Source organism: Fusarium pseudograminearum, chromosome 1 (genome assembly GCF_000303195.2).
Source record: "Fusarium pseudograminearum CS3096 chromosome 1, whole genome shotgun sequence".
NCBI classification, from domain to species: domain Eukaryota; kingdom Fungi; phylum Ascomycota; class Sordariomycetes; order Hypocreales; family Nectriaceae; genus Fusarium; species Fusarium pseudograminearum.
The window spans coordinates 6052043-6063180 of NC_031951.1; the positions used below are offsets into that span (position 1 = coordinate 6052043).

The window sequence follows — 11138 nt, forward strand, 5'->3', positions numbered from 1 at the left end:
CTTGAGAGTTTCTGTATGGGGGGTTCAAATGCTGGAGCTCTTTGGCGAGGTGCATATTGACCTCTGTGAACTGGTCAAGAGAGGACAACTCCCAAAGCTCGAAGCATGGCAGACTCTGCGCTGTAATGGAATCAAAACGGGGTCGATCCACATCAAGTTGGCATACATAGATGCACGTGAAGACGAAGAACAGCAAAGCCTGGCGACCGAAATGTCAGCGGCAGAGCGACAGGAGCAGCGGCGCAGGTTGGAGCGGCAGGGAAGTGATGACGGGCAGGCTCGGGCCCAGCAGATGGATTTCCGGGTTTGGTAAAAAGACGTCTACCTGGGTTTCTGTACTAAGTTCGTTAGTAGGTACTAAGTCAAAGGGTTGCTAAAAAGTAGGGACTTGAAGCCGTACGGACGAAATTATTAGTCTACTCTTAGGCCATATATACACTAAGAGTGATCTAACATTTATGTTGACTACTATCTAAATCAGTACCGGTTTTTATGCTACCTGCCTCCAGATAAATCAATAGCGTCACAACAGCAAACATGTAAAATTAACGACTTGCATTACTCGAACTGTTCTAATCTAACAAAGACACAACACAGGGACTCCGAGCGTGGCTGTCGTGGGGGGTATCATGAAGTCGTAGGCCAGACCGACGAGAGCCACAAGCCTGGCCTTATAGCATCGTACAATCCTCTCTGATCCCGTGCCATCTCTCTCCGACTGACCAACAAACAAACAAACCGACGGCGCGTCCAAAATGGCTGAGAATAAGTAAAAGCAGACAGGTGCAGCTGGTGGACTGGCTGATCAAAATGGATCCGCAGGCTTTCCGAGAAAAAAACATAATGATGATTGATGTCCTTGTTCTTTTTCATATGCCTTGTTTTGAGATGCGAAGGTCCAAAAAAGGCTTTAAGATTCGGACAAACATTTGATATTTACAGATCCAACCCACCCGGAACGCCCCTCGCCGTTGTTGAAGAAAAGCCGTCAACCATTTTTTCCCTGATGCAGCAAGCTGAAGACAAATAAGTCTACCGGGAACCGTGAGATACCTGGGAAACCGCATGACAAAGCAGACCATCTCTTTCAATGTCCATTCCAAGCGAAATACACAGTAGCATGACTCTTTAAGCCATTTAGGACTTGTAGCGCAAGTACTCGCCGGCAACCAGACAATGGTCACGCTCGAAAGGTTCTGGTAACATGTTAGTCGAAGCACTTCATAGTTGTTGTCAATGGAAGTAAACATACCCAAGGTAAGCTGGAACTTGGGCTTAATGGACTCAGCTCGCATCTTCTGGACCTCGGCGGCGAAGACCTCGGCGGCGGGAGCGGTACTGTCGATACAGTTGGCCTTGATGGAGATAAGGACACCACCGTTGACCTTGAGGAACCAGTTGGCGTTCATGGCGACAATACGGGCCTGATCGGGCTGGGCAACATCGGCAAAGATAACGTCGACCATGGGCACGATCATGCGGTAACGGGCAGGCTGACGGGCGTCCTCAACAATGGGGACAACGTTGGGTCGCTTGGAAGCCATGGTGATGAGATCACGGCCGGATCGGGAAGAGAACTCGACGGCGTAGACGTAGCCGGTAGGTCCGACAATGTCAGCGACGTGAGAGACGGAAGTACCAGAGGCACCACCGAGGTAGAGGACGCGAGAGCCAGGCTTGATGTAGATCTCATCAGCACCACCAGCAATGGCAGCGCAAAGCTTGCTTCGGAAAGGGTTCCACATGCGGTACTCGATCTTGGTAGTGGTGGTGGTTCCGTCGTCGTTCTTGACGACCTCGTCGACGCTGATGCGCTTCTCGCCGTAGACAGACTCGCCGGGGGTTGTGTTGCGGGTAGCAAGACCATCTTCCTTACCACCACGGACAACGAAGACACCGGGGTGACGGTGAGGCTCCTGTGAAGAAAAAAGTTAGATCGCAAAATTTCGCAAAGTCCAAAAAGTTGACTGAGGGAAGACATACGACAATGACCTTGGCACCACCCTTTGCGCCAGCAGCACCGCCGCGACCACCGCGAGGAGCACCACCTTTTCATCTTGTTAGTATCATGATCTTATTGGCTTTGGGTAGAAATGCTTACCTCGTCCACCGCGACCACCACGGCCACCTCGATCACCAAAGCCGCCACGGCCACCACCTTTGCGAAAAGTCAGTTTTCAAGTTGATCAAGAGCACGACAACAATGCCGCAAGAGCGCAATTCATACCTCGTCCACCGCGCGCACCACCACGGCCACCGCCGAAGCCGCCGCGATCACCACCGAAACCACCACGGCCGCCTCCACGAGCGCCGCCACGGCCTCCACGGGCACCACCTCGAGGAGTGAAAGGAGCCATCTTATTCGATTAGAGAGGAATTGAGTAAAGTTGAAGAGATTAGAGACGACGATAGATCGTTGTCGAGAAGAGTTCCACGCGCGAGAAGATAATCGTGTAAAGGCGGACGTGGATCAAAGTCCAAACTTGTCTGTTGTATAGCCTTGCCTGGGGGACGCTGGGCGTTCTGGGAGACTTTGAGAAAGAATTTTTTGAAGCTCTATGAAGCTTAGGCCCACTTAGTCTATGCAAGTTTCTCCGACTCCGAGATGGGTCCGGGGATAGAGCGGCTAGTGCAAGTTCGATGCATGCGTCTCGCACGTGGTGATAGAAGATAAGAGTCAGGTGATATGACTGATACGGCCGTACGATCGCTGTGATGCTGAATTACATTGCAACAACCATTAAAACTGCTAAAAACTGTCAGTTATCTTGACTAAATCGATTCCAACTACTCCCTCGTTTATCTCGAATTTCTGCGAATTATTTCCGTCCTGTGACGTTGATTTTCAACATTCGCACAAACAGGGCAGGTAAACCCTAAGGCCTCTTTCCCAAAGGAGTGGGGAAAGCGAGTTTGTGGTCCCTCCGACGTGTTAGGGCAAGAGCTTCAGAATTTCTCAATTTCAGCCCGCCAACCCACGTCCCGTCGTCGAAACCGTCACTCACCACCCAAGTCGCCGAGATGGTGAGTAAATACGCCCCCGTCGATCGCCATGATGATAAAGAGGAGGATATGCTGTTGCACGGATTATCGGGAATTTGCTGGTGCAAGTTTCCGACGAGATACGTCAACTTTGGCATGATTGAAATCGATGCGTCGTGGTGATGGGCTCAATTTCGAAAATGTGCCCTGGCTGACTCTGGCTTTTTTCCCACTCTTACAGGTTCGATACGCTGCCACCGAGATCCAGCCCGCGAAGTCGGCCCGCGCCCGCGGTGCCTACCTCCGAGTGTCCTTCAAGAACACCCGCGAGACCGCCCAGGCCATCAACGGCTGGAAGCTTCAGCGCGCTGTTACCTTCCTCGAGAACGTCAAGGAGCACAAGGAGGCCGTCCCCATGCGACGATACGCCGGCAGCACTGGCCGCACCGCCCAAGGTACGACACTTGCGATAATCTTCACCCGTTAGCGATGGACTTTAGAGAAATCCGGAGGATCGCGGACGAGTGGGAACAGAAACGTTATGGGGAACAAAATACTGATGGAATTCATCAATAGGCAAGCAGTTCGGTGTCTCCAAGGCTCGATGGCCCATCAAGTCCGCCGAGTTCCTCCTCGGTCTCCTCAAGAACGCTGAGGCCAACGCTGATGCCAAGGGCCTCGACACCGGTGCCCTCGTTGTCAAGCACATCCAGGTCAACCAGGCCCCCAAGCAGCGACGAAGGACATACCGTGCTCACGGTCGTGTATGTTGTCCAATCCATCCGGCTCCTGAACTCGTCTAATTTCATCCACAGATCAACCCTTACATGTCCAACCCCTGCCACATCGAGCTCATCCTGACCGAGGCTGAGGAGGTTGTCCAGAAGTCCGATGCTGTTGCCGAGCGTGAGCACCTCAGCTCGCGCCAGCGTGGTGCTCGCCTCCGCAAGGCTATCACCTCTGCTTAAGCCAATCAACAACCTTCTTCTCAAATAGACAAAATTTAAGCGCTGGTTGAAAACTGGGTTTACGTCGGGCATCTTCTGTGTTGTAACTGTGACTCTTGACAAGTCTCTTGAACAGAGAGACACAACACCAAGATTACAAACAAAACTCGATCAATTGTTCTAGGGTTTTTGCGAGGGTGGTTCGTGGCTTTTCATCTCCTGGTGTATGGCAGGCTACGGTAAGCATGGCATTAAAGGGAAACGCATGCAAAAATTCGCAAGGTTTTCTTGACGAAATAAAATCTTTCAAGTCCTCCTAAGTCTCCTACCTGTGATCCCAGTAACGACGTGACGTAGTCGCTTGACATCACTGAGTAAAGCATCCTTATCTCTTGATCCGAAATGAACCCCAGAACTCGACATGGGTGTCTGGCTGCATCACAGGCTCGGCCATTGGCAGCCGAGTTAAGGACTAGATAGTCAACATGAGAATAGAATCTTCACAATTCTGGTAAATACACGTAACCTAAACTGTGTCGTATTATTTCTCGGATAGAGTTTGTACTGTGCGTGAATACTGAGCAAGTTTCCCGTCCTTCACTGAGCAATCCTCTGAGCTAGGTATGTAAAGCCATCATCATATGGGTGTAGTTGGATATACCACCTCTCCCGTCCTGCTGTGTCCAGATATCATAATTCATACTCGTTTCACGCTCCAAAAACAAATAGCAAACGTTCTTTTTTTATCCATTACAATTCCAATTCATTAAGCATCTGCAGAAGCCATGCAACACCTGCCTCATCCTAAAAGGCAGTGGTAGTCATAGCACCAACGCCTCTGGCCTCTGTACTAGTGACAGCATCGATTGTTCCTGAAAAGCGCCCTCTTCCGGGGCTCTCAACGCCATCGCCCAGAGCATCGGATATTGTCCGTTCGTCGTAAATGTTTTCCCATCCCGTATCCAGACCAAAGGCATTGGTGAGTTGGAATAACTCCCGAGGTCGTATGAAAGGTGCAATACGAGCTAGGAGCTTGTCACGACACCTCTGCATCAGAGGTCCCAGATTCGAGCTGTGAAGGTTCCCATTACCAGCAAGACCTTGAGTACCAAATGGCAAAATGCTCCTGGTATTCGTATCCACCATATCGACTGACACATAACCACATGATTTGAATGAAAGACACTTGAGAGTGTACTTCTTCGCATCAGAACGTAGGCGATGTGATGATGGTATATGTTGACCCAATGGATCTGGCTGGTTTATCATTTGCTCGTCAGAACTAGAACCAGTCTCATCTCTGGCCGCCAAAATGTCCTGGATCTTGATGCCAGGGGAGAAGTGCTCTATGATGCCTGCCCATGAGAGTTGTTCAGGCTCCTGCAAGGTTTCTGAGGGTGTGCCCAACGGGTCCGGCGGCGGGTTGTTAGCCTGCACCAGGTTTTGGAACATCTGGGCCATTGGTGGCGGCGGCGGAGGAGGGCCATGGCCATGGCCGCCTCCCACAGGGTGAGGTGGCATCTGGGTCCCCATTGGGAGAGTGAGTAGACCCAGCAGATGAGCATTGTTCACGTTGGCGTGATGTCCCTGAAGAGGAGCCTGTGGCGTGAGAGTTGGTGGACCAGAAAGTGACACAGATTCCAAGTCAAGTTTCTCGAGGGTAGAAAGAGCCATATTGCGTATTGTTTGAAGAAAGACGTGAGGCGAAGCCCAACAGTTCTTCAAGGACAAATGCTTGATAAAGGGCAGGACCAGGATGTCCTTTTCGTGAGTTCTGGGGCTACTAACTCGTGTCATGAGCTGAGGGTCCTCAAAGAATGGAGCTGGAAGAATGTAGTGGTTTCGCTGGAACGTTGAGGGTGCAAACTCCCCACCGCAAATCCATTCAAAGTGAAGGCTCTCGATATTGGTCTGGGCGCCAATATAGGTGTTGAGTAGCTGGTAGACCTTCTCCACAGCATCGACGGGAGATACTGCAGTATCCTCAACACACCCTGGGGCAGGTTTAGAGATACGCCGCCAGTCGGCGATAACGCCCAATGAGACATTGCTGAGGGACGGTAGATTTTGCCAAAGATCATGGCGATTAAAGATGTACACATGGCTGCTGGGGATTTTGGCAATTGTGAGCGTTGACAAATTCATGAAACAGTCAGCTCGAGCATTGTCGATGAGACCGATCACATAAGACTGGATCATAGCGCGATGAGCCCATTCAAGCTCTAGAAGCATCTCTTTTTGTGCTCTTGTAAGACTCGAAGGGATGAGTGGATAATTTCCAATGTCTGCAGCGCCAGGTTCGAAATCGGCACGGTTACTCATCGGCAATGGGAATCGAGTTTCCGTGTTATTAAGCAGGGAAGCTCTCTCGTCAAAATCAATGGTGTTGAGATCTGTGCCTTCTGTGTCGAGTATCATGCTCACAGCATCGTGAATCTGATCGTCTTGATATCCGGCGTCGGACGCCATCTTCCGCAGTACGGTCCGCTTGAAACTGATGGGGTTTTCAAAGACAGGCTCCGTGATATCCTTGAGCAGTTGGTGAAAATCCGACAAGCTGACGATGGTCGGCTTCTTTTGTTGAAGTTCAGAGTTGGTGATGCGCCAATTCTGGGTTGCAAAAACAGGGTCAACAGTGGTAGCGGCAGCGTTGCGTGCTATATGATCCGGTCCCAACAGAAAGCCAAGACCAGCATCACAGCAGATTCCAAGATTGGAGACCTTGACCAAGCATTTAAGCGCCTCCTTCATAGCTTCAGTTTCATCAGCAGTCTGCTCAAGGCCCTCAAGGTCGGTATATCGGTGATATGTGTCATGCGGCCAGCGGTATATGCCCCAAAAAGATGGCACAGCTTCCTGTGAAGGCTTGATTGGAGGGTATGAGAGTGTGTCTTCATCAAGCTCCAACGACAAGGCAAAGCGTCGGATGTGCGGGCCAAAGGATTGGAAGATGCGCATTCCATTAGATAGGAGAGCGGAAGACGTGCGTTTGAGGACACCGTTCTCATCACGATCCAGTTTGCTATAAAGCTCGGATTTAAAGGGAACCACAACGTTGCGGAAATACTGCGCAGAGACCTTGGCCTCAAATTCTTTGCAAACGAGTCGCAGGCATCTAACCTCGAGACGTGCGAGGTGTGAAATTATTATCTCAAATATTTCAACTGGCACCTGGTTTGCAGGCCAATGGACAGAAGCATGCTGGGTGGTCCAACCGTGGGAATCTGGTTGTTCGGCAATTGCGGATATTTCGTCGTCACAAGATGGAGGAGCAGTGCTTGGTCTTTCTTGGTCGGAATTCAAATCCGAATCATCACCAGCATCATGCAGCATCATGTTGAGAGACATCTTTGGGCGATTAAGTCCGGCAATAGAATCAAGTGACGTATTCGTGAGAAGTTTCCTGATCAAGGTAATAACGAATGCGCGTTGCTGGTTGTAAACATTCGGGCGGAAGGAATTTGGAGATATCGTTACTCGACTGGCGGGGGCGTAGCGGGGATATGAATGCGACGGTGTAACGGTTGTTGTGTTGATGTAAGCGATGAAGCTCCAAGATATGTACGGTCGAAGCAGCAGCAGCGCGCTCGACTGTGATGAATGAAGGGTCTGTAGAAAATGGACCGGGCTTATGGATAGCGAATGAATGAGCTATAGTTCAATACTGCAGAAGCAGCTGAACCGACGGGTTGAGTCGGATGAGTTCGGTCGGTGGCAAAGATATAGAAGGAAACCGGGGATCCAAGGGAAGCAGGGTCTTGTTTCCCGGGACTTGGTAAGAAGTGTTAGGTGTAGATGAGCCTTGTGCCGTGTTCCATTGGGTAAAGGTCATAAATTAATTGCCTGATTGCGGTTCCGAAGGGAGGAAAAGAATAAGTTCAAGATGGGGATGGGGATGGATGGCATGTTTAAGCTCATTAGGACTCAAAGGCGTGGGGAAAAGTAGTACTAGCACAACAAGTCCAACCCCAACCCCTGCAAGCTTTGGTGGGTGATTGCCGCCGGTCAGGTTCCGGTGCTGCAGGAAGTACCTGGAATAGCAGGTTAGGTGACACTCTATAGGTGGCAGGTACCTGCCGAACGCCTAGGAGACAACTGAAATCCTTGTACCGGCCGGGCATCCATCACTCCACAACGGCACCTACTCTGATCCCAAGTGCAAACGTCAGTGCTCAAGGGTAAACATGAGACTAAGGGTCTTGGGTTTGTATCGGTTTGACAGTACAGAGGTGTTGTTTGCTTGCTTATAACAACTTGGTAATATTGTATCATTTATTTCTTCTTCATGACGAATTTACTTTATACCAGTAACACAAGGGGGTTGAAACTGACATTCACCGACCGTCACATGTTTGTTTACTCGTAGTAGATAGGTGGCTTGTTTCCTCCCTAAAGCTTCACTCTTCCAGGGACTAACAATGTTTTGCCTTGATCATGTCATGCCAGCTTTATTGCATTCATGGCCATTGGACATGATCGAGTTACGGAAAAGGCCGAAGATTGATCGATGGCTGAATATGAATGGATGCAGATGCTGAAGGATGACACCACCTACCTACTGTGTGTAACTGTGAAACAGAATCCGCATATCTCCGGTTGTTTGTTTCCTCTTTACCCAAAAACCATTCACAAATAGACAAACTGGACAAAACAATCTCAAGTCACAAGTTGAATTATTGACCTCCACGACGCTACCATCAGGGGATATTACCATGACAAAAACAAGACTATCTACATGTATAAGAAGAAAAAAACAAATTCCATGCACGAACCAATATCGAGTCCTAAAGTCTTCCTAATAAGCTCAAGCCTCAGCATCATCAATTTTGCCGGCCCAGAACCAGTATCTAATATTCGTGTTAGTCATTCCGCAATACACCCAGTTTGAAAGAGAGTCACTTACAGTGTTGCGTATTGAACCTCAAATTCAGAAGCCATGCCGTTGCATGTAGCAGGAGCACTGCCACCAGCTGTGGTAGTTCGGTACACCTCCTTGATATCGTGAGTCGCACCCTTGACGGTGAAGAGTCTGAGCCAGGGCACAGCAGCCTCGCCAAGCTGACCCTTGGCTGAGAATGATGGCGCAGGAGCGCTGCTGTTCTTGGCACAGGGTGCCTCTCCAATAGTTTGCTCTGGTGTGCGGAGGTCGAAGAAAGGCACACCGTCGGCAGTGAAGTAGTGGTGGCCAGACTCGGGAAAAGAGGCAGGGCCTAGCTTGGCAGCATCTGTCAAGGGGAAGTGGACAGCCATGCCGGGAATGCGTTCAACAAGATCAGGGTACAAAGCAGCGGCGCAGCTGGCGTTGAAGAGAGTTGCCACAGCACCGGTAGCAACGGGTGCTGATGAAGGATTCTTGGTGTCACATGTATAGTTTTGCGTACCGCGGCCAATAGCAACATGCTTGAGGTAAAGTCCCTTGGAAGGAGGAAGTAATTGACCATCTTGTTATATGTTAGCACTTGAGGAGACTGAAGCTGGGGCGAAGTGACATACCAAGAGCCATCTTGGCTTGTGAAAGATCACAGACGGGAGCTACATCGTATGCCTTGGCAGCCTTGACCTTTTCCGCAACGAGGTTGAAGTAACCAGACAATGATCCTAATGTGTCGATGGCAGATCGAGTATCGGTAATGGTGGGCTTAGGGAAGCTAGGTGCTGCAGAAGCAGTCACCGCCAAGACGGATGCGACGAATGTTGATAATTGCATCTTGAAGTGGTGTATATGTGTGTGTTGTTATGAGTTCGAAGGTGTATAGAGAGTATCGGTATCGTTTCAGTCGTCAAGACGTTTGTCGTTACAGAGAAGTATAGCCCCAAGAAACAATAGAAACGTTTGTAGATGGCCGAACAAAAGCAAGACTCGAGATACTAAGATAGACGACTTAGGAAATAAGGAAATAAGATATAAGGAAATAAAGAAAAAACAGAAAAAGGAAAAGAAGAACGCTCAGCGTCTTTCAGTGGTATAACAGATGTAGAGAGATGGATCTTTTCCTGCCTCTTTCTTTTCTCTTCTCTTTTTTCATGTTGGACGAAGACCATCTCTTATTATACCAGCCTTCCCCTCTAGCCAAGGCCCTGTTACACGCGCCTGAGCGTATGGGCGGCAAGTAAGAGCAAATGACCATGATTGGATCATATGCCAAGATATGCATGTAAAAATAAAACACCGGCCGGGCCCTTGTTTCCCACGTTGAAGATGCAGCTTGGCTCATATGTGATGATCATTCAACGAGGTCCAATCATTGGGTTTCCGTATGTAGTCGCTGGGGTTGTGATTGGCCGAATGACAACTGTTTAAGCGCCTGTCTCGGGCGACGGCATATGGATCCACGGGCGTCAAGAGATTAACATGGGGGACATGGAAATGGAAATGGCACGATAACGATAATTCCGTATTCTATGGGTTTGCCATGCGGTACAACATGCAAGCGAGAGAGATCTCGTTTGTTGGTTGACTGTTGAGAGCCAGATGTGATGAACGATCTTGATCTTGAAGCTTGGGCCATTTGCTGGCATTCATGTCATGACTTGGACGTTGATAAAGTGCATTTTACTTTACCCATGTCAGCACTTAAACATTGATGATATACGGATACCCTAATGCCTTTCCCCTCTCTGTTTAGTAGGCATATACGAAAAAAAAAAACCAATATCACAGGAACCCTGGTATTTCGGTGACACTCCAGCCTCTTCATCATAGTATCCGCCCATCTTCAATACAACCAGGGTCCCTTGATAGAACACAAGATTCCAAGATCTCTCGGCGCCACTCGCGAACCAACCTCAGCCCAGCATCAAAACATTCAAGACCTGGCAAGAAACGAGAAACAAAGGTCCTCGGACATCGTAAATTGCATACAGGGTACTGATAGATTTGCTTTCTGTGTATAAGACTCTGATTGGTCTGCCGGGCCATGGTTGTCTACGGGCCGCGATAAGCGGCCAGCGGCTGCAGAAAATAGCAACGAGCCCCGCGCAACGTCAAACAATCAAGCAAAAGAACCCCCGCCCTCTTAATTGGGACGGGCTATTTTTCGCTTTCGTTTCCCATCATTGACTTGCATCTCTAGACTAGTGGGACGAAAAGGCTGTCACATGCCTTGTTTATTTACTGTCTAGTGGGTAGCAGAAAAGTTGGTCTCCTAAGTCTTAGCGTATAAAAATAAGTAGTCTAAGAAGCTTAGTCTAAGTGGCATAAGCTGCCCT

At 49.4% G+C, this 11138-nt stretch overlaps 4 protein-coding genes across 4 annotated transcripts, besides 3 other annotated features; 1 reads left to right on the plus strand and 3 right to left on the minus strand.

The window, feature by feature from the left end:
* Positions 1-1137: 1137 nt before the first annotated feature.
* FPSE_12346 (uncharacterized protein) lies at positions 1138-2357 on the minus strand (the record flags this gene model as incomplete). The annotated part of the gene is made up of 5 exons (XM_009265463.1): positions 1138-1196; positions 1253-1916; positions 1984-2048; positions 2102-2158; positions 2228-2357. 5 exons carry the CDS (start codon positions 2355-2357, stop codon positions 1138-1140), a joined length of 975 nt encoding a protein of 324 aa, XP_009263738.1.
* Positions 2107-2159: a microsatellite.
* Positions 2243-2336: a microsatellite.
* Positions 2358-3151: 794 nt separating the features above from the next.
* Positions 3152-3950, plus strand: FPSE_12347 (uncharacterized protein; the record flags this gene model as incomplete). The annotated part of the gene is made up of 3 exons (XM_009265464.1): positions 3152-3437; positions 3559-3746; positions 3798-3950. The coding sequence occupies 3 exons, from the start codon at positions 3152-3154 to the stop codon at positions 3948-3950; spliced, it is 627 nt and encodes a 208-aa protein (XP_009263739.1).
* A 783-nt stretch (positions 3951-4733) lies between these two features.
* On the minus strand, positions 4734-7277 carry FPSE_12348 (uncharacterized protein; the record flags this gene model as incomplete). Its single annotated transcript, XM_009265465.1, has 1 exon — positions 4734-7277. The coding sequence occupies one exon, from the start codon at positions 7275-7277 to the stop codon at positions 4734-4736; it is 2544 nt and encodes an 847-aa protein (XP_009263740.1).
* Positions 7278-8733: 1456 nt separating this feature from the next.
* On the minus strand, positions 8734-9636 carry FPSE_12349 (uncharacterized protein; the record flags this gene model as incomplete). The annotated part of the gene is made up of 3 exons (XM_009265466.1): positions 8734-8776; positions 8833-9370; positions 9423-9636. 3 exons carry the CDS (start codon positions 9634-9636, stop codon positions 8734-8736), a joined length of 795 nt encoding a protein of 264 aa, XP_009263741.1.
* Positions 9637-9813: 177 nt separating this feature from the next.
* Positions 9814-9873: a repeat region.
* Positions 9874-11138: the final 1265 nt, after the last annotated feature.